The sequence below is a fragment of the Heterodontus francisci genome, chromosome 2 (assembly GCF_036365525.1).
Source record: "Heterodontus francisci isolate sHetFra1 chromosome 2, sHetFra1.hap1, whole genome shotgun sequence".
Lineage (NCBI taxonomy): Eukaryota > Metazoa > Chordata > Chondrichthyes > Heterodontiformes > Heterodontidae > Heterodontus > Heterodontus francisci.
The window spans coordinates 30,343,250-30,369,511 of NC_090372.1; the positions used below are offsets into that span (position 1 = coordinate 30,343,250).

At 44.7% G+C, this 26,262-nt stretch overlaps 1 protein-coding gene across 11 annotated transcripts in view; it reads right to left on the minus strand.

Annotated features, from left to right (window-relative positions):
• Positions 1-25,409, minus strand: part of LOC137383436 (uridine phosphorylase 1-like) — a 119,137-nt gene extending 93,728 nt beyond the window's left edge. For 2 of the 11 annotated variants that reach the window (XM_068056403.1, XM_068056365.1), the window contains exons 1-3: positions 25,261-25,398; positions 21,461-21,681; positions 17,206-17,267 (exon numbers count right to left, since the gene is read on the minus strand). In XM_068056403.1, coding sequence (XP_067912504.1) covers positions 17,206-17,247 — 42 coding nt within the window. In that variant the 5' untranslated portion in view covers positions 17,248-17,267; positions 21,461-21,681; positions 25,261-25,398. Of the gene's footprint in view, positions 1-17,205; positions 17,268-20,727; positions 20,821-21,460; positions 21,682-25,260 lie in introns of those variants that run through there. The other 9 variants (XM_068056395.1, XM_068056355.1, XM_068056345.1 and 6 more) reach the window with 7 other exon arrangements.
• Between the last annotated feature and the right edge of the window lie 853 nt (positions 25,410-26,262).

Here is a 26,262-nt window from a genome sequence, read left to right on the forward strand (position 1 = left end):
CCGCACAGGCAGTACCCAGAATCGAACCCGGGTCCCTGGAGCTGTGAGGCTGCGGTGCTAACCACTGCGCTACTGTGCTGCCCTTTTCCCTTTCCTTATCAATTTTTGGTCCACATTTGCTGAATTCTAAAATTCTCCCTATCATCAGACTTACTACTCTTTTTAGTAACATTATAAGTCTCTTCCTTTGACCTTGAACTCCTTTGCTAGCCACCGATTAGATCACTTCTACAGTAGGGTTTTGTGCCTTAAAGAAAGCAAAAAAGAAACCTGCATTTATATAGCACCTTTCATGACCACCGGATGTCTCACAGCACTTTACAACCAATGAATTGTTTGAAGTGTAGGCACTGTTGTAATGCAGGAACACCGCAGCCAATATGCACAAGCTCCTACAAACAGCAATGTGACAATGTCCAAATAACCTGCTTTTGTAATGTTGATTGAGGGATAGATATTGGCCAGGACACCAGGGACAACTCCCCTACTCTTCTTTAAAATAGTGCCATGGGATCTTTTATGCCCACTTGAGAGGGCAGACAGGGCCTCGGTTAACGTCTCATTTGAAAAACGGCACCTCTGACAGTACAGCACTCTTTCAGTATTGCACAGGAACTTCAGCCTTGATTTTTGTGCTCAAGTCCTGGAGTGGGACTTGAACCGGCAATCTTTGGACTCAGAGAGGAGAGTATTACCAAAAAGAACGGCGGCAGAGCGAGAGACAGCGAGACCAGCAGGAAGTTTAAAAGAGCAGCTGCAGAGCAAGAGAGAGACAGACCAGCAGGAAATTTTAAAAAGCAGTGGCAAAGCAGGAAGTTTAAAAGAGCAGAGGAGCGAGCAAGAGAAAGTGAGCAGCAGGAAAGAATGAGAGCTTTGCGGGGCATAAAAAGTGGCGGAGAGAGCGAGATTTCACTTGGAGGGTGGCAGGAGGCAGCAAGAGCTGTGCGGGGCATAAAAGCACAGTCAGAGTTCGAAATGTGATGTCAGGAATAAAAAGTGACATCGAGACAGGGGAAGGAGCTGATTGGTGAATAGCTGGTGAGTAATTCTACTTTCTAGTCTCCAGTTTATAACAAATGTAATCTGTAAAGTTAAGGCATGACAGGGCAGCTCGGCCGCATAGAATCCTGTAACATGTGGGGAATCGTGGCTGCTCCCATGGCCTTGACAACCACATGCACAGGATGTGTCACCAGCTGAAGAAACTTGAGCTTCGGGTTTCAGAACTCAAGTGATGGCTGGAGTCACGGTGGCGCATCCGTGAGGCTTAGAACTACGTGGATAGCATGTTTAGGGAGGTGGTCACACCGCAGATTAAGAAAGTGCAAAGCAGAGAGAGAATGGGTGGCCGCCAGGCAGTCTAGGAGGATCAGGCAGGTAGTGCAGGATTCTCCTGAGTCTACCTCGCTCACTAACTAGTTTTCCGTTTTGGATACCGGTAGGGGTAATGGTTCCTCACAGGAGTGCAGCCAGTGTCAAGTCTGTGGCACCACGGGTTGGTCAGCTGCACAGGAGGGGACAAAGAAGAATGGAAGAACAATAGTGGTAGGGGATTCAACTGGGGAACAGACTGGCGTTTCTGCAGCCATGGACCCGACTCCAGAATGGTATGTTGCTCCCTGGTGCCAGGGTCAAGGATGTCACTGTGTGGCTGCAGGTCATTCTTACGGGGGAGGGTGAACAGCCAGAGATCGTGATCCACATTGGTAGAAAGAGGGATGAGGTGCTGAAAGCAGAATTGAGAAAGCTAGGAAACAGATTAAAAAGCAGAACTTCAAAGACAGTAATCTCAGGATTATTCCCAGTGCCACCTGCTAGTGAGTACAGAAATAAGAGCAAATGAACGCATGTCTGGAGAGATGGTGCAGGAGGGAAGGCTTTAGATTTCTGACGCATTGGGATGGGTTCCGGGGCAGGTGGGACCTGTACAAGAAGAACAGGTTCCAGCTTAGCAGGACCAGGACCAATATCCTCACAGGGAGATTGGATAGTGCTGCTCAGGAGGGTTTAAACTAGCTTGGCAGGGGATGGGAATCTGAGAGGGATTTCAGAAAAGAGAGAAACAAAGCTGGTAATGGTAGGAAGAAAAGTAGTAAGCGAAACTGGAAAGCAGCAAAAGCAGCATCAAATAGGGTCAAAATAGGAAAAAATGTTAAAAAAGGCAAAATTAAAGGCACTTTATCTGAATGCACACAACATTCACAACAAGGTAGATGAACTGACAGCACAAATAGAAGTAAACGGGTATTGTCTAATGGCCATTATGGAGACGTGGCTGCAAGGTGACCAAAGCTGGGAACTGAATATTCAAGGATATAAGCAAGAAGGAAAAGGAGGTGGGGTAGCACTGTTAATAAAGGATGAGATCAGTACATTAGTGAGAGAGGTTCTTAGATCAGAAGTTCAAGATGTAGAATCAGTTTGGGTGGAGCTAAGAAACAGCAAAGGGCAGCAAACATTGGTGGGAGTTGTCTACAGGTCACCAAACAGTAGTGGTAATGTACAGCATGGTATATAACAGGAAATTAGAGGTGCATGCAACAAGGGTAATACAGTAATCATGGGGGACTTCAATCTATATACAGACTGAGTAAACGAATTAGCACTGATGCTGTGGAGGATGAATTCCTGGAATGTATTCGAGATGGTTTTCTAGAACAGTATGTTGAGGAACCAACCAGAGAACGGCCTATTTCAGATCTAGTGTTGTGCAATAAGAAAGGGCTAATTAATAATCTTGTTGTAAAGGAGCCTTTCGGGAAGTGTAACCATAATATGATAGAATTTTACATGAAGTTTGAAAGTGATGTAATTGCAATCCAAAACAAGGGTCTTAAATCTAAACAAAGGAAACTATGAAGGTATGAGGGCCAAGTTGGCTGTGGGAGTTTGGGAAACTACATTAAAAGGTATGACGGTAGACAGGCAATCGCTAGCATTTAAAGAATACATGGTTTACAACAAATATACATTCCTTTGAGGCACAAAAACCCAACAGGAAAAGTGATCCAACTGTTACTTCCGAGGCAGGAGGAGTGCACTGTTTATTTTAGTTTCACTTCTCCACAGGTCACAACATATATTCTAATTTTTCCCCCACTTACTGATACAATCAATCATAGACTCTATTTTAACCCAGAAGAAAACACACCAACCAGGTTTCTTTAATAAACAACAAAATTATCAGTTTATTATAAAACAAGTCTTAACCAGTAATGAAGCAAAGCATTAACACACAGATTGAAATATCAAAGTTCCCTTTTTACCTTAGCCTCAGTTCTGATGAAAGGTTACAGACCTGACATGTTAACTTTGCTTCTCTCTCCACAGATGCTGCCAGACCTGCTGAGTATTTCCAGCATTTTTTGTTTTTAATTTATGTTTCTCTTCACAGAGGAAGATACATAACAAATTCCAGAAATACTAGAGAACCAAGGGATTGACAAGAATAGGGATATGAAAGAAATTAGAATTAGTAAAAAAGTAGTACTGCAGAAATTAATGGGACTCAAGTTGGTAAATCCCCTGGACCTGATGATCTACATCCCAGAGTATGGAAAGAGGTGGCTATAGAGATAGTGGATGCATTGGTAGTCATCTTTCAAAATTGCATAGATTCTGGAACAATTCCTACAGATTGGAAGGTAGCAAATGTAACCCCACTATTAACGAAAGGGCGGAGAGAGAAAATGGAGAACTACAGACCTGTTAGCCTGGCATCAGTAGTAGGGAAAATGCTAGAGTCTATTATAAAGGATGTGACAACTGGACACTTACAAAAAAAAAAGGTGGGATTGGGAAGACTCAACATGGATATATGAAAGGGAAATAATGTTTAACAAAACTGTTGGGAGTTTTTTGAGGATGTAACTAGGAGCTCACCCAACCCCAACCCACTCGTTTTTAGGGGTTAAAATTCACTCCCACATAAAGCTATGAAAAATATAGAGAGCCAGTGCGAATTTATTTTATCCTGGATATTAATGTAAATTGCAATGTGTGCCACATTTTAGAACTCAGTGTGAGGTACTCTATTCTTGCATAGTTCACATAAAATATTATAAACAAGCAGAGACCCGCAAAATATTTGCGGTCAATTTAGTATACTTAACCAATTTAATCATCTCATCCACCCCTCACTTAAAGCAAACCTGCAGTTGCAGCAAGCAATTGGGAAGGCAAATGGTATGTTGGCCTTTATTGCAAGAGGATTTGAGTACAGGAATAAAGATAAAGCCAACGACACGCACATCCCTGGGGATGTGGTAGGAATATGTGATTAGTGTAGGATTAGTATAAATGGGTGGTTGATGGTCGGCACAGACTCGGAGGGGCGAAGGGCCTGTTTCAGTGCAGTATCTCTAAATAAAAATAAAATAAAATAAAAATAAAATATATATAAAGTCTTGCTGCAATTGTATAGAGCCTTGGTGAGACCACACCTGGAGTACTGTGCAGTTTTGGTCTCCTTACCTAAAGAAGGATACACTTGTCAGAGGAAGTGCAATGAAGGTTCACCAGACTGATTCCTGGGAAGGTAGGAATGTCCTATGAGGAGAGATTCCGGAGACTGGGCCTGTATTCTCCAGAGTTTAGAAGAATGAGAGGTGATCTAATTGAAACATACAAAATTCTTACAGGGCTCGACAGGGTAGATGCAGGAAGGAAGTTTCCCCTGGCTAGCGGGGGTCGGGGGTAGGAGATGGGGGATCTAGAACCAGGGGACACAGTCCCAGAATAAGAGTAGGTCATTTCGGACTGAGATGAGGAGAAGTTTCTTCTCTCAGAGGGTGGTGAATCTTTGAAATTCTCGACCCCAGAGGGCAGTGGAGGCTCAGTCATTCAGTATGTTCAAGACAGAGATCGATAGATTTCTCAATGCTAAAGGCATCAAGGGACATAGAGATAGTGTAGGAAACTGGTGTTGAGGGAGAAGATCAGTCATGATCTAGTTGAATGGCGGAGCAGGCTCAAGTGGCCGAATGACCTACTCCTGCTCCTATTTCCAATGTTCCTATGATCCACAGTGGACACAAAGGAATGTATATTTGCTGCAAATAATGTATTAATTCTTTATATGCTAGCCATTGCTTGTCTGCTGTCACATCTCGTCTAGCAAGACACTCAGTTGTATCAAAGTGCCTTATCAACATCTTTGCGGGGTGACTAAGGGTGGGGAATAAATGCCAGTCTTCACAGAAACACCTGCATCCCGAGACTGAATAAAAAATTACATACTTACCAGATAACAACGTTACTGTATGAGGAACCTGGTCAAGAATGTGATAAGTTGAACAGCTCAGTAATGTACAGCTGCTATCTGTATTCTTCATGAAATGTATAAAAATCTGATTCAGAAACGGTGCTAAATACACTGGGGTAGAAATTGGTATATGTTAAAGGATTTATTAAGGGGAAATTGTGTTTAACTAACTTGATTGAGTTTTTTGATGACGCAACAGAGAGGGTTAATGAGGTTGCTGTGGGGGATGTGATGAACATGGACTTCCAAAAGGCATTTGGTAAAGTGCCACATAACAGGCTTTTCAGCAAAGTCATAAGAATTAGGAGCAGGAGTATGCCACTCGGTCCCTCGAGCCTGCTCCGTCATTCAATAAGATCATGGCTGATCTGATTGTAACCTCAACTCCACAATCCCGCCTATCCCCATAAACCTTCACCCTCTTGCTTTTCAAGGATCTATCTATCTCTGCCTTAAAAACAAAGACTCTGCTTCCACCGCCTTTTGAGGAAGAGAATTTCAAAGACTCATGACTCTCAGAGAAAAAAATTCTCCTCTTCTCCGTCTTAAGTGGGCAACCCCTTATTTTTAAACAGTGATCCTAGTTCTAGATTCTCCCACAACAGGAAACATGCTTTCCACACCCATCCTGTCAAGACCCCTCAGAATCTTATGTTTCAATCAAGTCACCTCTTACTCTTTTAAACTCCAGTGGATAGAAGCCTAGCCTGTCCAACCTTTCCTCATAAGACGGTGTGCCCATTCCAGGTATTAGTCCAGTAAACCATTTCTGAACTGCTTCCAACACATTTACATCCTTCCTTAAACAAGGACACCAATACTGTACGTAGTACTTCAGATGTGGCCTCACCAATGCCCTGTATAGCTGAAGCAAAACCTCCTTACTTTTGTAATAAAAACAAGAAATGCTGGAAATACTCAGCAGGTCTGGCAGCATCTGTGGAGAGAGAAGCAGAGTTAACGTTTCAGATCAGTGACCCTTCATCAGTACTGGCAGAGGATAGAAATGTAATAGGTTTTAAACAAATAAAGCGGGGGGGGGGCAAGAGATAACAAAAGAGAAGGTGTTGATAGGACAAGGTCACAGAGAATAACTGACCAGAAGGTCATGGAGCAAAGGCAAATGGTATGTTAATGGTGTGGTGAAAGACGAAGCGTTAGTACAGAGAGGGTGTTAATTGACATAACACTGAACAGCCCTGAACCAAGCACAAACATGAAAAAAACAGTGGGTAGGCACAGTAGAAACAAACTAAACAAACAAAAATAAAATCAACACATAAAAAAGAAAAAAGAAAAAAATAACTGAAAATAAAAATAAAAAGGGGGCCCGTCATGCTCTGAAATTATTGAACTCAATGTTCAGTCCAGCAGGCTATAGCCTGCCTAATCAGTAAATGAGGTGCTGTTCCTCGAGCTTGCATTGATGTTCAGAGGAAGATAGCAGCAATCCCAGGACAGAGATGTGGGCATGAGAGCAGGGGGGAGTGTTGAAATGGCAAGCAACCGGAAGCTCGGGGACTGAGCGGAGGTGTTCTGCAAAGCGGTCACCCAGTCTGTGTTTGGTCTCCCCAATGTAGAGACCACATTGTGAGCAGCGAATACAGTATACTAAATTGAAAGAAGTACAAGTAAATCGCTGCTTCACCTGAAAGGAGTGTTTAGTGGATAGTGAGGAGAGAGGGGGTAAATGGGCAGGTATCACACCTGCTGAGATTGCAGAGGAAGGTGCTGTGGGAAGGGGACGAGCTAGTGGGGATAATGGAGGAGTGGACCAGGGTGTCGTGGAGGGAACAATCCCTTCGGGTAGAGGTGCGGGAAATGGACTGGACACGGTTGAGGGCCCTGTCAACCACAGTGGGGGGGGGGGGGGGAATCCTCGGTTGAGGAAAAAGGAAGACATATCAGAAGCACCGTCATGGAAGGTTGCATCATCAAAGCAGATGCATCGGAGACCGAGAAACTAGGAGAACAGAATAGAGTCCTTACAGGAGGTAGGGTGTGAAGAAGTGTAGTCGAGGTAGCTGTGGGAGTTGGTAGGCTTATAATGAATATCAGTAGACAGCCTATCCCCAGAGATGGAGACAGAGAAGTCGAGGAAGGGAAGTGTCAGAGATGGACCATGCAAAGGTTAGAGAAGGGTGGAAATTAGAAGCAAAGTTGATAAAGTTTTCCAGTTCCGGGCGGGAGCAGGAAATGGCAGTGATACAGTCACTGATACCCTACTTTTGTATTCAATTCCCCTCGCAATAAACAATAACATTCTATTAGCTTTCCCAATTACTTGCTGTACCTGCATACTAACATTTTGCAATTCATACAGCAGGACACCCAGATCCTCTGCATCTCAGAGCTCTGCAATCTCCACCATTTAGATAATATGCTTTTTTATTCTTCCTGCCAAAATGGACAATTTCACATTTGCCCGTATTATACTCCATTTGCCAGATCTTTGCTCACTCACTTAACCTTTTTAGATTCTTTTGTAGCCTCATTATATCCTCTTCACAACTTATTTTCCTATATATCTGTGTATCATCGGCAAATTTAGCAACCATACCTTCAGTCCCTTCATCCAAGCCATTTATATAAATTGTAAAAAGTTGAGGCTCCAGCACTGATCCCTATGGCACACCACTCAATACATCTTGTCAACCAGAAAATGACCCATTTATGCCTACTCTCTGTTTCCTGTTAGCTAGCCAGTCTTCTATTTATGCCATAATGTTACCCGCTACAACATGAGCTTTTATTTTCCGCAATAACCTTTGATGTGCCACCTTATCAAATGTCTTCGGGAAATCCAAGTACAGTACATCTACTGGTTCCCCTTTATCCATATGCTACATCTTCAAAGAACTCCAATAAATTGGTTAAACATGATTTCCCTTTCACAAATGAGGTGCCCTCCCGGCGGACTTGGGGCGAGGGGTTCCTCCTCCGTCAGCAATTTGTGGCCAACGGATGACTCATGCTGGGAACATCTTTATCCCCTTGGAGGCCCCCTCCCCCTGAACTGCACAATCCCCCCCCCCACAATTTGCCAAAGCCTTCCAGACTGGCCCTGGCAACCACGCCTCACTCACCTTGGGTCTGGAATTCCAGAGCTGAGTCTGGGTCTGAGGCCTCTGCAGTACCGACAGTGGCCTGCTGATACTGCTGAGCTGCCGGTCCTCTGATTGGCCGGCAGCTCTTGGAGGTGGATCCCGGTCTTTAAAGGGACGGGTATCCCAGCTCCTGAAACTTTGATGATCGCTCTTGGGGGCCACGAAAATACAGAGGTGGGCTTTCCCCAGCCTTTACGGCCTGGTGCTAGGAGCCTCACCTCCAACAAAAAAATCGAGCTCTGTGAGTGCTTAGAATCTGGAATGCACTGCCTGAGAATGTGGTGGGAACAGATTCAATTGTGGCTTTCAAAAGGGAATTAGATAATTTTCTGACAACTGGGATAACATAGAATCATAGAATGGTTACAGCACAGAAGGAGGCCACTTGTGCCTGCTTTCTGTAAGAGCAACTCAGCTAGTCCCACTCCCCCTCCCTTTCCCTCTAGCCCTGAATATCTTTTCTCTTCAGATAATATTCCAATTCCCTTTTGAAAGCCACGATTGAATCTGCCTCCACCACATTCTTATTGATGTGACACTTCCAATTCAGTCTTTGAAAATTAACGAGACTAGGTGAGAAATACAGCATTTAATGTACTTGGGATATGATCAGATTTGGAACAATGCAACTCAACACTATAATATGGAGAATTTTCTTTTTTATTCTTTCATGGGATGTGGGCAGTGTTGGAAAGACCAGCATTTGTTGCCCATCCCTAATTGCCCTTGTACAGGTGGTGGTGAGCTGCCTTCTTAAACTGCTGCAGTAAATCTACTGCAGGTACACACACAGTGCTGTCAGGGAAGGAGTTCCAGGATTTTGATCCAGCGACAATCTATTCTATCTTTATCAGTTTACTACTGCATCTCAACGGCTAGCAATGAGATAATAAGTCTACAAATTGACAGTGCATTTTATTGGTCCAATAAACAGGATCATCTGCTGACAAACTGCATTGCCTTCATTAGAAAAGTACAACTTAAGAGTTTCCTTATGTACAATGCATCACCAGATTATTCAAGGTCACTTTCTGCACATCAGAATAAATTATTGCTTTGCTGTCAGATCACATGCAATGTGTCCAAATGAAAGCAACCATGGCAATACAGCACCTCTACATACATAAACTGCTATAAAATGGGATCTAGTTGCATTGAGCCCAATAATAACTCTGAGCCGGGAGGAGAGCAGGACGAAGGATGTGCAGACAGAAATCTGGGCTTCCTGCAGACCTTGGCAAAACTAATTGCAGGTCCTGTTGCAAATTCTCTCAACAGGTTTTCTACCCGACAGCCAGCCAGATTCACAGCCTTGCTGTTGCTCGGGAGTAGATGGTAGGTAAATATCACATTGTAGGGGGTGGGGCGGACCGAACCAGACATCACCGTTGGTGGAGTCATGGCAAGAGGGACAGATATGACATCGTGGGGAGGGGCATGAATGCTGTGAGTAACCTATCCTGCAGATGTTAAAGATAAAACATTAGTCAAAATGGAGGCATGCAATGTCCTTACATTTCTTTAATGACCGACCTGCCTCCTAAGTGTGGATTGGTTTCCCACTCCTGACTCACCTCCGTTAACTGGAAGTGAGTGGGTTGGTGTCAGTTATTCCTTTATTAGTTTTAACCCCCAAATGCCCTTGGGGGGTTAAAATTACCCTCTTCATGTTTCCATACAGCTGAACAATTCTGATATTGGAAATGACCAAAAAAAGACTAAAGCATCACTTTTGAAACAGCCAGTGTTAGGGCTGGGCTTTGCTGCAGGCAACGTTAATGTTGCATGCTTTTAACCTCTTCTAAACTACTACACTGTAAATGCTGGTTGAAGACTTATCTGGGGTAACCAACAAGGCAAGCTGTTCACCAAATGCTGTCCAAAATTCACTGCTGATTGAATGGCACAGTTATGCTCTCCTTGACTATAGTCAGCAGTGGCTTCCATGTCATAATCAAGTGTTCTATTTCAGTGCTTTATTAAGTGAAGAGTTATGTGAAGAGTCGCTCTGAACAGGCTCCAGAAGCTGGCCGAGCGCGTCTACCCTGAGGCACAGTGTGGCTTTCGTGCAGAGAGATCGACCGTTGACATGCTGTTCTCCCTTCGTCAGATACAGGAGAAATGCCGTGAACAACAGATGCCCCTCTACATCGCTTTCATTGATCTCACCAAAGCCTTTGACCTAGTCAGCAGACGTGGTCTCTTCAGACTACTAGAAAAGATTGGATGCCCACCAAAGCTACTAAGTATCATCACCTCATTCCATGACAATATGAAAGGCACAATTCAACATGGTGGCTCCTCCTCAGAGCCCTTTCCTATCCTGAGTGGCGTGAAACAGGGCTGTGTTCTCGCACCCACACTTTTTGGGATTTTCTTCTCCCTGCTGCTTTCACATGCGTTCAAGTCCTCAGAAGAAGGAATTTTCCTCCACACAAGATCAGGGGGCAGGTTGTTCAACCTTGCCCGTCTAAGAGCGAAGTCCAAAGTACGGAAAGTCCTCATCAGGGAACTCCTCTTTGCTGACGATGCTGCTTTAACATCTCACACTGAAGAGTGCCTGCAGAGTCTCATCGACAGGTTTGCGGCTGCCTGCAATGAATTTGGCCTAACCATCAGCCTCAAGAAAACAAACATCATGGGGCAGGATGTCAGAAATGCTCCATCCATCAATATTGGCGACCACGCTCTCGAAGTGGTTCAAGAGTTCACCTACCTAGGCTCAACTATCACCAGTAACCTGTCTCTAGATGCAGAAATCAACAAGCGCATGGGAAAGGCTTCCACTGCTATGTCCAGACTGGCCAAGAGAGTGTGGGAAAATGGCGCACTGACACGGAACACAAAAGTCCGAGTGTATCAGGCCTGTGTCCTCAGTACCTTGCTCTATGGCAGCGAGGCCTGGACAACGTATGTCAGCCAAGAGCGACGTCTCAATTCATTCCATCTTCGCTGCCTCCGGAGAATACTTGGCATCAGGTGGCAAGACCGTATCTCCAACACAGAAGTCCTCGAGGCGGCCAACATCCCCAGCTTGTACACACTACTGAGTCAGCGGCGCTTGAGATGGCTTGGCCATGTGAGCCGCATGGAAGATGGCAGGATCCCCAAAGACACATTGTACAGCGAGCTCGCCACTGGTATCAGACCCACCGGCCGTCCATGTCTCCGCTATAAAGCCGTCTGCAAACGCGACATGAAATCGTGTGACATTGATCACAAGTCGTGGGAATCAGTTGCCAGCGTTCGCCAGAGCTGGCGGGCAGCCATAAAGACGGGGCTAAAATGTGGCGAGTCGAAGAGACTTAGTAGTTGGCAAGAAAAAAGACAGAGGCGCAAGGGGAGAGCCAACTGTGCAACAGCCCCGACAAACAAATTTCTCTGCAGCACCTGTGGAAAAGCCTGTCACTCTAGAATTGGCCTTTATAGCCACTCCAGGCGCTGCTTCACAAACCACTGACCACCTCCAGGCGTGTATCCATTGTCTCTCGAGATAAGGAGGCCCAAAGATATGTTTCAATACTGCTCTAATCACAATATATTTTGAATTTTTCTTCATTATATGTTAGTTATCGTAACCTGAGTGTTGACAGATGTCACAAGCATTCGCCACTAAATTCTCTCATCTTCCTGCTCCTGTGGCAAGAGGGGAACATTTAGGGCACAATGATCATAGCATCATAAGGTTTAGGTTATCTACAGAAAAAGATAAGGAACAATATAGAGTTAAAAATAATTCATTGGGGAAGGGCCGATTTCAATGGGGTGAGAATTAGAATCAAAGATGGACAGGTGATACTGTGATGGAATAATTGGCTGCCTTTTAAGAGATGGTTTGATACATTCCCAAGAGGAGTAAGGGAGGACAAACAAAGCCAGAGCTCCCTGGATGACAAAAGAGATAGAGCAAGATGAAGCAGAAAAACAGTGCATATGACACATGTCAGATTGATAATACAAGTCAGAACCAGTGTGAATATAGAAAGCTCAGAGGAGAAGTGAAAAAAGTAATGAGAAACAAGGAGAGAATATAAGAGACTGGAAGCTAACGTAAAAGGGAATCCAAAAGTCTTCTACAGGCATATAAGTAGTAAAAGGGTAGTAAAAGGAGGGTAGGGCTAATTAGGGATCAAAAGGGGATGTACCCATGGAGGCAGAGGGCATGGCTAAGATACTAAATGCTGATGTTCTATATTCAGTATATTCACACCTAATCTGTACTAATGCTTTGTCTTTCAAAACACCATTAACATATTGTTTGCCTTTGCTCCGTGACCTTTTGGTCAGCTATGTGGCCTGGTCCAATCTGCACCTTCTCCTTTGTTATCTCTTGCCCAACCCCCACCTCACTTGTTTATAATCTGTGACTTTTCTAATATTTGTCAGTTCCGAAGAAGGGTCACTGACCCGAAACGTTAACTCTGCTTCTCTTTCCACAGATGCTGCCAGACCTGCTGAGTGAATCCAGCATTTCTTGTTTTTGATACTAAATGAGTACTTTGCATTTGTCTTCGTATGTTTGTCTTTACCAAGGAAGAAGATGCCACCAAAGCCATAGTGAAAGAGGAGGTAGTTGAGAAACTGGATGGGCTAAAAATTGATAAAGGGGTGGTATTAAAAAGGTTGGCTATGCTTCAAATTGAGAAGTCACCAGGACCGGAGCCCATGCATCCAAGGATACAGAGTGAAGCAAGGGTGGAAACTGCAGAAGCACTGGGAATAATCTTCCAATCCTCCTTAGATACTGAGGTGAAGCCAGAGGACTGGAGAATTGCAAATGTTACACTCTTGTTGAAAAAAGGTTGCAAGGAAATGTCCAGCAACTACAGACCAGTCAGTTTAACCTCAATGGTGGGAAAGCTTTTGGAAATGATAACTGGGACAAAATTAACAATCATTTGGACAAATATGGATTAATTAAGGAAGCCTAGCACGGATTTGTTAACGGCAAATCATGCTTAACATTTTTTGATAAGGTAACAGAGTGGGTTGAAGAGGGCAACGACGTGATGTATTGTATATGAACTTTCAAAAGGCATTTGATAAAGTGCCACATGACAGGCTTGCCAGCAAAGTCAAAGTCCATGGAATAAAAGAAACAGTGGCAGCATGGATACAAAGTTGGCTGAGTGACAGGAAACAGAGTAGTAGTGAACAGTTGTTTTTCAGACTGGAGGAAGGTATACAGCAGGGTTCCCCAGGGGTCGGTGCTAGGACCACTGGTTTTTGTGATCTTTATTAATGACCTAGACTTGGGTGTGTAAGGCACAATTTCAAAATTTACAGATGACACAAAACTTAGAAGTATTGTGAATTGTGAGGAGGTTAGAGATAGGCTTCAAGAGGACATAGACAGATTAGTGGAATGGATGGACATGTGACAGATGAAATTTAATGCAAAGAAGCTTGAAGTGATACATTTAGGTAGGAAGAACGAGAAGAGGCAATATAAAACAAAGGATACAGTTCTAAAGGGGGTGCAGAAGCAGAGGGACCGGGTGTTTGTGTGCACAAATCACTGAAGGCAGGTGAAGAAAGTGGCTGATAAGGTGCACAGGATCCTGGGCTTTATAAATAGAGGCATAGAGTACAAAAACAAGGAAGCTATGGTGAACCTTTATAGAACCATGGTTTGGCCCCAACTGGAGTATTGTATCCAGTTCTAAGCACCACACTTTAGGAAGGATGTGACAGCATTGGACAGGGTGCAGAAAAGATCGACACGAATGGTTCCAGGGACTTCAGTTACGTGGATAGTTTGGAGAAGGTGGGGCTGTTCACCTTAGAGAAAAGATTGCGAGGAGATTTGATACAGGTGCTGAAAATCATGAGAGGTCTGGATAGTTGATAAGCAGAAACTGTTACCATTGGCAGAAGGGTCAAGAACCAGAGGACACCAATTTAAAGGTGAATGGCAAAAGAAAATCAAAGTCGACAGGAGGAAAACCTTTTTGACGCAGCAAGTGGTTAGGATCTGGAATGCACTCCCTGAGAATGTGGTGGAGGCAGATTCAGTTGTGGATTTCAAAAGGGAATTTGATAATTATCTGAAGAGAAAAGATTTGCAGGGCTATGGGGAAAGGGTGAGGGAGCTGGACTAGCTGAGCTGCTCCTGCAGAGGCAGCACGGAAACGAAGGTCTGAATGACCTCCATCTGAGCTGTAACCATTCTATGGTTCTGTAATTGTCCTCCTCATTATAATGTGCTCAGATACATCTGCCTGCATGCAATTTTATTTCCTTCCTTCTGCCATCTCACCTTTGTTAGTCCACATAGTCTTTCTTTAAATGGGGCTCATTCCAGCACAAATTGGCTACATATCATGTTTTCAATTCTTAAACACTGGATGAATACCTGAAACTTGATGGTTCAACACTTGATGGAAAAGATAAGATTGGTTTCTCAATATGAGATTTAAAAATAGCTAGATCCATGTGTCAGCATGTAATTCTGCTTATTTGTGACCACTTCCTGTTTTGTACACACATCAAATTTTGGATTGTGTAAGTCAGTCACCCTATTTCATCATGTTTGAGGATATAAATCTTCAGCCACACAATATGCCAGCCCTGCCTAACACAAGGCTTTCCATACAGTTAAAACTCACAGCAGTCAACATTGCAACACAACGTACTAATGTTGTGAAATCTTAAACCTGCCTGATCCAATTATTTTGATGGAATGGATTCAGCAAAAGAGAGAAAGCCATATATTTTATTACTCAGGATATACACATTGTTGGCAAGGCTGACATTTATTGTCCATCCCTGGTATCCCTGGACAGTTGTTGGTGTGCCTTCTTCTTGAATTATTGTAGTGTGTGTGATGTAGTGGTTTGATATAACTAAGTCAACCACACTGATGTGGGATTGGAGTTTCCTTCCCTAAAAGACATTCTGGTTTGTACTCCTAACTAACAGTGGACAGGTAGACTGTAAAGATTAAAATTCACCATCTCAATGAGACAGCCATTTGTAGCCACAGGTGGGGGAAGTATAAATCTGCTGCCAGCGAATGTGGTATTTCACTGACAAGAATAATACAAGTCAAGCAGCAGAGTCATTTTTACAATAATCCAACAATTTCATGGTCACTTTTATGATTTTTTTTTAATAATCCAAATTTAAATTCTCAAACTGCTATGGTGGAATCTGAACTCACACTATATTATTAGTCCAGGCCTCTGAATTACTAGTCCAGTAACATAACCACTACACCACTGTACACAATAACCCCTGTTTCTGTACCGTGTTTGGCTTACAATTGCCTCCTGCAACCAGTCATTATCAAATGGTATGTGCTGTACTCAGCAATATAATTCTTCTCAAATTTGCATTGTCTGTATTTCAAATTGATGTAGCTTTGTTCTATACACAAGATTAGGAAACCTAACCAGTTTTGCAATAAAGCTATCCAAAATTGTTATAGCTAGCTTTGCTGCTTTAAACTGACCAGATGATTCCCAAACTCCAACTTCAATATATCAATTATTCTGGCTTGTACTCCTCGTTGACAGTAGGCTGGCAGGCTGTAAAGATTAAAATTCGCCATCTCAATGAGACATCAATTAGTACCTATGGATGGGTGGAGGGAGAAATCTGCTGACACCGAATGTGGTACTGCACTGACAAGAATAATATGAGACAAGCAGCAGAGTCGTCTATGGGGTCTATTAGCGGTGTGATACAGCAGCACCGTGCTCAACTAGCAGTCTGCAGCAGGTTCTGTCACTCCTCCAAACAAGTCAAAGCCTGGTTATGATTCATGATTAGGTCAACACTGAAGAATGAAAATTTTCACTATCATTTTAACATGCTGCTAGAAGCAGTAAAATGGCAGTATGCCTCGATCAGTTATTTTATAAAAGTATAAAAACATATATTTAAACAGAATCTGAAAGTATGATACAGTTTATATTAGATTTGAATGCTAATTTAACCAGACCCTCTTTAATAACAAGTCATAGATGCAGCTTTAAAGCACCTCTTTTAACGAGAATCTGATATAAAACTAGAATGAACAATTTGACAAAATTACATCACTGCATGTCCACCAGCTTTGCAGCACTTCAGTTAATGGGAAGATTTCACCACCATTGGAAACTGCTAAGGTTCCTCCAAGTAAACACCTTCCATCCACCCACTGGTGACAGGGCAACAAGAAATGTGAAGATATTATGGTCCAGAAATTGCTGTAAAAGTAATGGCAAGTTCATGGCACCTATCATTATTGGTGCATGAAATTTGTGGCGAAAAAGAGATAACTTGTAAGTTCTGATTCACCCCAAATTGCAGTGATTTGAGCCGCTGCAACATCAGCCTTGCAAAAATGGAGGATCGCCATCAACCTCTCTATGAGTGTCAAGAAATTGTTGGATTTGCAATGTAAATACAAATGAATCTTATCGCAGCCATTTAGGGCTGGTATGTTCATGTTTCATAGTCCTGACATGTCACTCAACCTTGGACGGTGAGAACGTAAACAATTGAAACTGTGAAGCCTCACTCCCGCTGGTAGTAAATTGTTCCTTTTATAAATCTTTTATTTAAAATTTTACTTTTTCTGTCTCTTTGTTTTTCTTTCTGTATTTAATTTCAAGTTCAGGACGTTCAGGAGATCCTAGATGCCCCTTTGACCTCACTGCAACATTATTAGCTTGCACTTCCAGCAAATTGCAGCACAAAAATACAATCCGAAGTGTGAAGAAAAATCCTATTCAGTGCGCCACTGCAGCAATTTCTGAGTCATATGCGTACGCAAGAGAGCATCAACGAAACCTATTGCCAGCTTAAGAAAAATATCATGAATAACAAGATAATTGCTGCATTTCTTACGGACAGGTTGTCTCCTTCTTGCACGGATCCTTCTTGTAGCATGCCATTTTGTGATCTGAACCCTTTGAAAAGAAAGAAGTCAGTCATGTACTGATAAAAGTAAATATATAACACATATTGACCATCTGACTATTTATACCATGTGATCTCAAAAGAACTTTAAACAGATTTGTCATAAATCCCAGTTGGCAGAGAGATCTGGGCGTACAGGTCCACAGGTCACTGAAAGTGGCAACGCAGGTGGATAAGGTGGTCAAGGCGGCATTCGGCATGCTTGCCTTCATCGGTCGGGGCATAGAGTATAAAAATTGGCAAGTCATGTTGCAGCTGTACAGAACTTTAGTTAGGCCACACTTAGAATATTGCGTGCAATTCTGGTCGCCACACTACCAGAAGGACGTGGAGGCTTTGGAGAGGGTACAGAGGAGGTTTACCAGGATGTTGCCTGGTCTGGAGGGCATTAGCTATGAGGAGAGGTTGGAAAAACTCGGATTGTTTTCACTGGAATGACGGAGGTGGAGGGGCGACATGATAGAGGTTTACAAAGTTATGAGCGGCATGGACAGAGTGGATAGTCAGAAGCTTTTTCCCAGGGTGGAAGAGTCAGTTACTAGGGGACATAGGTTTAAGGTGCGAGGGGCAAAGTTTAGAGGGGATGTGTGAGGCAAGTTTTTTTTACACAGAGGGTGGTGAGTGCCTGGAACTTGCTGCCAGGGGAGGTGGTGGAAGCAGATACGATAGCGACGTTTAAGAGACCTCTTGACAAATATATGAATAGGAAGGAAATAGAGGGATATGGGCCCCGGAAGTGCAGAAGGTGTTAGTTTCGGCAGGCATCAAGATCGGCGCAGGCTTGGAGGGCCGAATGGCCGGTTCCAGTGCTGTACTGTTCTTTGTTGGGCCACAACGACAGAAGTTTCCAGCACAGACATACTTGCCCCATTGTGTCTGTGATGACTCATTGCTTCAGCTATCCAAGACTAATCCCACTGCCTCACCCTCATCCCACACCTCTGTTTCAAATGTCATATCCAATTTCCCCTTAAAAGATGCAGTGGGGTCTGCATCAATCATTCTCGGTTTCTATGTTCGACCAACCATCTGTGTTAAGATGTAAGCCATCCCCTCATTCTCAGCAACACTTCAAAATTTATGACCTCCTCCTGACTAACTCCCTAACCAGAAGAAATAGTCTTTCCCTATTCCTTCTATCAAAATCCTTCAGAATTGCAAAAGCCTCTAATTAATCTTATCTTACCCTTCTCTAAAGGGGGTGCAGGAGCAAAGGGACCTAGGTGTATATGTGCATAGGTCATTGAAGGTGGCAGGACAGGTTGAGAGAGCAGTCAATAAAGCATACAGTGTCCTGAACTTTATTAATAGGGGCATAGAGCACAAGAGCAAGGAAGTTATGTTGAACTTGTATAAGACACTAGTTCGGCTTCAGCTGGAGTACTGCATCCAGTTCTGGGTGTCACACTTTAGGAAAAACTTGGGTCGCTGGTGAGAGTACAGAAAAGATTCACGAGAATGGTTCCAGAGAGGAGGAATTTCAGTTATGAAGATAGATTGGAGAAGTTAGGACTGTTTTCCTTGGAGAACAGAAGGCTGAGAGGTGATTTGATAGAGGTATTTAAAATCATAAAAGGTTACTTCTGATAATTAACGTGATTTAACACAGATGGGTCTCATGAGTCCTCTGATTAGTCCTTTCAGCACGTATGGTCCCAAATTACAGTCACACAGTTCTTCACAACCGTGAAATTCCTCCGGTAGCTCGCCAGATCCTGTCTTCAAAGATGCAGCCACAATTCCCGACTGACAACAGTTTCACTTTAATCCAAGACTCCACAGGTCCAGTCTTCACCAAAAGAAAGATGGTATACTTCCAGAACCTTCTCAGTTCTCCTCACGACAGGCTTGATGGCATGGATTCTCAGTGTCACTGTTGGATTTGAGTACAGGAGTAGCGAAGTCTTGCTTCAATTATATAGAACCTTGGTTAGACCGCACCTGGAATACTGTGTGCAGTTTTGGTCCCCTTACCTTAGGAAGGATATTATTGCCATAGAGGGAATGCAACAAAGGTTCACCAGATTTGTTCCTGGGATGGCGAGACTGTCCTATAAAGAGAGATTGGGGAAACTAGACCTGTATTCTCTAGAGTTTCGAAGGATGAGAGGTGATCTCATTGAAACCTACAAAATACTTAAAGGGATAGACAGGGTAGATGCCGCTAAGATGTTTCCCCTGGTTCCCAGGGGACACAATTTCAAAATAAGGGGCAAGCCACTTAGGACAGTGATGAGGAGAAATTTCTTTAATCAGAGGGTTGTGAATCTTTGGAATTCTCTACCCCAGAGAAATACAAATGACATAAGGGGATATGAGGATAGTGTGGGAAAAAGGCATTGAGGTGGATGATCAGCCATGATCATATTGAATGCCGTGGCAGGCTCGATGGGTTCAATGGCCTACTCCTGCTCCTATGTTCCTTCAGTGACAACCCTGTGCGCTGCATGGCTGGGTCTGGTTAATCAGTTCCTCTAAATAATAGAAACCGCTCCTAGATCCCAACTTCACGTTCTTGAACCTGCCTGTAAAACAAAACCTTTCCGCAATCTGAGCTTGGATGGCACTCTCTTACCCTTTTATCTAGTCCCGACCAGTTTTAGTTACCTCAGCAACCTTAAATATTTGTTTTCAACTTCTATTAGGGAATTCTGTTCCAAAAGAAGAAAATCTGTTGCAACTGGGGTTAATGCACCTGCCAGAGCATTCGACATGCTATCTGTTCTGATAAGTTTACATCTGTTTCCCCAAGGGCCCTGCAGGCTGCAGATTCCATCACAAGTACCATTTGCAACTGTTCAGATACTTAAGCAGTTGTGCTGACATGCAGCAAGACCTGGACAATATTCAGGCTTAGGCTGCGAACTGGCAACTAACATTCATACCACACAATAGCCAGACAATTACCATTGCCAAGAAGAGAGAATCCAACCATCTCCATTTGATGTTCAACCACATTACTATCACTGAATCTCCCACCAATAACATCCTAACCATTGACTAGAAAATAAAATAGACCAGCCATATAAATACTGTGGCTGTAAGAGTAGACGCGAGGCTCTGAATTCTGCAGCAAGTAATTCATTTCCTGACTCCCCAAAGCCTATCCACCATCGACAAGGCAAAAGTCAGGAGTGTAACTGAATACGCTCCACTTGCCTGGATGAATGCAGCTCCAACAACTCTCAAAAGGTTCAACGCCATCGAGGACAAAGCAGCCCGCTTGATCAGCACGCCATCCAGCACTTTAAACATTTACTCCCTCCACCAGTGGCACACATTGGCAGCAGTGTGCACCATCTACAAGATACACTGCAGCAACTCACCAAGGCTTCTTCGACAGCACCTTCCATATATGCAACCTCTACCACTTAGAACTGGGGTCGTAAATACGTCGATCTTTTCAGTCACTCGCAACCCAGACAGATCGACCACATCATCCACACTTGCCGTCACTAATCTGTGCGTGTTCATGCTGATGTCACCATGCACTGATGTCACAATGCAGCGAGTCCAGCGGCGAAGCTGAGTTGCAAGGGCGGGCAAACTGTCAAGCGACAGGTCCAGTGGCAAAGTGGAAAGGTTGAGTGGCCTGTCGAGCGGCAAGTCCAGCAGTGAATACAGCAGCAAAGCAGCAAAGTGAGTGGCAAGGTCGAACTGCGAGGTTAATGTTGAAGGTGTCCCAGTTCGATTTACTGTCCTCACCTGCTTTCCTCACTTTGAAATTATGCCAGTAGGTTTGAGGCAACTGCAATTCAGTTCTACACGACCAAAAGTGGTTCATAATTTTGCATTAATTTATAAATCTTATACAGGGAGATGATAAGGACAGCTGTTGTGAAAAATGGAAATGCCACTGTTAAGCAGTCGTAAGAATTGGAAAGGCAGCTTTATGTCTGGGCTGTATCTGAACTTGTATTTCATTTTTTAAAAATGTTCAATTTATCAGTCCAATGTTGTTCTTCTTTACATTGATGATCACAAAATCTTCCGTCACTCCCCCCAAAAAATATAAGCAAAGGTCAGGCAGCTGCAGCAACAACCCAGCACAAAATCTCATAACATTTGCAAATCATCTCGGTGCTTAGCTCCACAGAATGAGCAATAATAAACAACTAAAGGCAGTATTAATGGATTAGATCTAATGGAGCTTTCAAAGAATAGGAAAACAAATATCACTTACAATACAATGAACAGAGAAGCTTGATGAGGGTAATGCGGTTGATGTGGTGTACAAGAACTTCCAAAAGGCGTTCGATAAAGTATCACATAACAGGCTTATCAGCAAAGTTAAAACCCACACTTGCCGTCACTAATCTGTGCGTGTTCATGCTGATGTCACCATGCACTGATGTCACAATGCAGCGAGTCCAGCGGCGAAGCTGAGTTGCAAGGGCGGGCGGACTGTCAAGCGACAGGTCCAGTGGCAAAGTGGCAAGGTTGAGTGGAATAAAAGGGACACTGATTAGCATGAATACTAAGTTGGCTGACTGACAGGAAACAGAGAGTAGTGGTGATTGCTTGTTTTTCAGACAGCAGGAAGATATACAGAGGGTTTCTTCAGGGATTGGTATTGGGCAACTGCTTTTCTTGACATATATTAATGACCTAGACTTGGATGTACTGGGGAAAATTTCAAAATTTGTGGATGACACAAGCTTGGAAGTACTGTGAACTGTGAGGAGAGGTAGACTTCAAGAGGACATACACAGGCTGGTGGAATGGGCAAAAACGTGGCAGATGAAATTTAATGCACAGAAATGTGAAGTGCTACATTTTGGGAGGAAGAATGAGGAGAGGCAATATAAAATAAAGGGTACAATTCTAAAGGGGGTACAGGAGCAGAGAGACCTGGGGGTAAATGTGCACAAATCATTGAAGGTGGCAAAGCAGGTTGAGAAAGGGGTTAATAAGGCATATGGGATCCTGAGCTTTATAAATACAGGCACAGAGTACAAAAGCAAGGAGGATATGGTGAACCTTTATAAAACACTGGTTCAGCCTCAACTGGAATATTGTGTCCAATTTTGGGCACTACACTTTAGGAAGGATATGAAAACATTAGAAATGTGCAAGAAAGATATACAAGAATGGTTCCAGGTATGAGGGACTTCAGTTATGAGGATAGACTGGAGAAGCTGTAGCCGTTCTCCTTAGAGAAGGCTGAAAGGAGATTTGATAGAGGTGTTCAAAATCATGAGGGGTCTGGACAGAGTTGAAAAGAGAAACTGTTCCCATTGGCAGAAGGGTCAAGAATCAGAGGTTAGGGAGAATGGCAAAAGAAGCAATGGCGACATGAGGGAAAACCTTTTCATGCAGCAAGTGGTTAGGATCTGGAATGCACTGCCTGAAAGTGTTGTGGAGGCACATTCAATCGTGGCTTTCAAAAGGGTATTGAACAGTTATCTGAAGGCAAAGAATTGCAGGGTTACGGGGAAAAGGCAGGGGAGTGGGACTAGATGTGTTCTCTTGCAGATCTATCTATCCATATTTTTCAATATATGTTTAAGTAGCTCGTGATTTTTTTTGTTTATCAGAAGTAGCTCTCACTAAAGAAAAGGTTGGAGACCTCTGAGTTATGGCATATCATTTAAAAACAAAAAATATATATACTTTGAAGGATATAATGCTCTAAATTCCTCCATCCAGCCTGCCCAGTGGATAGGTACTGGACCTTGATCAGGTGCTAGAGGGTAGACACTGGGACTTGACCAGCTAAGATTAAGAACCTCAACGGAATAAAAGGAAATTGAAACTGAAGGAATTTTATAGGGCCGCAGGAGATCAGATGGGATGTGGAGGAGGCCCCATAAAATAGCAACAGAAGGCAGGGGGGTGGGGACGGAGTGGCCATCGCCTTCCCTTCGCCCTGCGATTAAGTCGGGGGCGGAAAAGGCTGAGGACAGTCTTCCCACCCAGAGTCCAACTGAGGCCCTATCTACTCTGTCTAGACCATTCATGATTTTGAACACCTCTATCAAATCTCCTCTCAACCTTCTCTATGGAGACAACCTCAGCTTTCCAGTCTATCCACATAACTGAAGTCCCTCATCCCCGAAACCATTCTCATTAATCTTTTCCACATCATCTCTGAAGCATTCACATTTTTCCTAAAGTGAGTGCCCAGAATTGGACACAATATTTTAGTTGAGGCCAAACCAGTGTTTTTATGAAAGTTCAGCATAACTTCCTTGCTTTTGTATTGGATGTCTCTATTTATAAAGCCCAGGATCCCATAAGCTTTTTTGACCATTTTTTCAACCAGCTCTACAACCTTCAATGATTTTTGTATATATACCACGAGGTCTCTGTTCTTGCACCCTCTTTAGAATTGCATCCTTTAATTTATATTGCCTCTCTTTATTCTTCTTACGAAAATGCGTCACTTTGCACTTCTCTGCAGTAAATTTCATCTGCTACTGTCAGCCCATTCCACCAGCGCTTTTGAAGTCTATCACAATCCTCCCCACAGTTCATTATACTTCCAGGTTTTGAGTCATCTGCAAATTTCGAAATTGTACCCTGCACACCCAGGTCATGAATATAAGCAGACGTCCTAGTAACGACACCTAGGGAAATACCATTGTATATCTTCCTCAAGTCTGAAAAACAACCATTCACCACTACTGTTTCCTGTCACTTATCCTATTTCTTTAACTTTTTTTGAATAGGGCTGTAACATTTGCAATTCTCCAGTCCCCTGGCACCACCCCTGTATCTAAGGACAATTGAAAGATTGTGGCCAGTAGCTCCGCAATTGCCACCCTTATTTCCCTCAGCAGCCTCGGATGCATCCCATTCGATACTGGTGACTTCTCAACTTGAAGTACAGCCAGCCTTTCTAATAGCTCTGCTTTATCAATTTTTAGCCCACGCAGTATCTTATCTACCTTCTCTTTCACTATGACTTTGGCAGCATTTGCTTCCTTGGTAAAGACAGATGCAAAGTACTCATTTAGTACCTCAGCCATGCATTTTGCCTTCACACGTAGGTCATCTTTTTGGTCCCTAATTGGCCCCACCCCTCCTCTTACTATCTTTTTACTACTTATATGCCTATAGCTGCCAGTCGCTTTTCTTACCTTTTTGTCGCTCTTATTTCCTTTTATACTTCACCTCTGAACTTTCTATATTCAGCCTGGTCCTCACTTGCATGATCAACCTATCATATGCCCCCTTGTCCTGCTTCATCTTTAATAATTTTAAAGACCTCTATTGGATCACCCTTCATCCTGCTTTCATACTTTCCTGGTAGGTACAATATTTCTGGTATCATTCTTGTAAATTTTTTTGGCAAGTTTTCTAATATGGTGAACGGGGGGAGGAACGGGAACGGGGGGGACGGGGAGGGGACAGGGGTGCTGGGGGGGGACAGGGGGACGGCAGGGGGGGACGGGGGTGGAGGACAGGGGGACGGGACAGGGGGACGGGACAGGGGGACGGGGGGGACGGGGTGCGGGGGGGGGGGACGGGGTGCGGGGGGGGGAAACAGGGGGACGGGGTGCGGGGGGGGAAACAGGGGGACGGGGTGCGGGGGGGGGGGGGGGGGGGGAAACAGGGGGACGGGGTGCGGGGGGGGGGACGGGGTTCGGGACCGGGGGGACGGGGGGGGGGGGGACAGGGGGACGGGGTTCGGGACCGGGGGGACAGGGGGACGGGGTGCGGGAGGGGGGGGACGGGGTGCGGGAGGGGGGGGACGGGGTTCGGGACCGGGGGGACGGGGGGGGGGGGACAGGGGGACGGGGTGCGGGGGGGGGGGGTGCGGGGGGGGGCGACAGGCGGTGCGGGGGGGACGGGGTGCGGGGGGCGGGGCGACAGGCGGTGCGGGGGGGTTGGGATATGAGGGAACTGTGACTGTCCCAGTCTCCGATGCTCCGCGCTGCTTTGAGCCATTGAAGTAGCCTGCAGTTGGGCCAAGGAATTGGAGCTGAAACCCAGACTCCCTCTCCGTCACGACATGCAAGTTAAAGGAGCAGCATTTACCTCCGCCTCACCAACAAGCTCCTCAGCACCGCGATCTCCCTGGTAACGGCGAAAACTCTCCCGCGTGCAGCGAGGGAAAGAAGGTTAAGCAGTTGTTGGTGAACGAGCAGGGGGGCGGGGCCAAGCAAGGAGTGTGGCGGGAGGGAGATGAGGGGCGGGTGAGGGAGGGAGATGAGGGGCGGAGCTGGAGGCGGATGAGGGAGGGAGATGGAGGCGGGTGAGGGAGGGAGATGAGGGGCGGAGCTGGAGGCGGATGAGGGAGGGAGATGGAGGCGGGTGAGGGAGGGAGATGAGGGGCGGAGCTGGAGGCGGGTGAGGGAGGGAGCTGGAGGCGGGTGAGGGAGGGAGATGAGGGGCGGAGCTGGAGGCGGATGAGGGGCGGGTGAGGGAGGGAGATGAGGGGCGGAGCTGGAGGCGGATGAGGGAGGGAGATGAGGGGCGGAGCTGGAGGCGGATGAGGGGCGGGTGAGGGAGGGAGATGAGGGGCGGAGCTGGAGGCGGATGAGGGAGGGAGATGAGGGGCGGAGCTGGAGGCGGGGCGGACGGGGAAGAGGCGGAGAGACGTGGCAGTTTGAATTCTCTGCTCGCTGCTCCCAGGTTACTCAAGAGGTTAGCAATGCCTCTGTTATAATCTTGATTTTATAATAAAAACAGAAAATGCAAGAAACACTCAGCAGGTCTGGCAGCATCTGTGGAAGGAGAATCAGAGTTAACGTTTCAGGTCTGTGACCTTCCACCAGAACTGAGAAAAGTTAGAAAGACAGACTGGGAGAGCACTTTGTGGAACACCTCCATTCATTCTGCAAGCATGATCCTGCAATTCTCTAATTCAATTCTCTAATTTGCTCTCGCTCTGACCTCGGCCGAGTACAGTGTTCCAATGAAGCTCAACTCAAGCTCGAAGAACATAGTGAATTCCGTTTCCCCGACTTAAGTTCGACACTGAGAATTACAGGAAAACAATGACTTCAAAACCCAAGTTATTCGGGTTAATCAATTGTT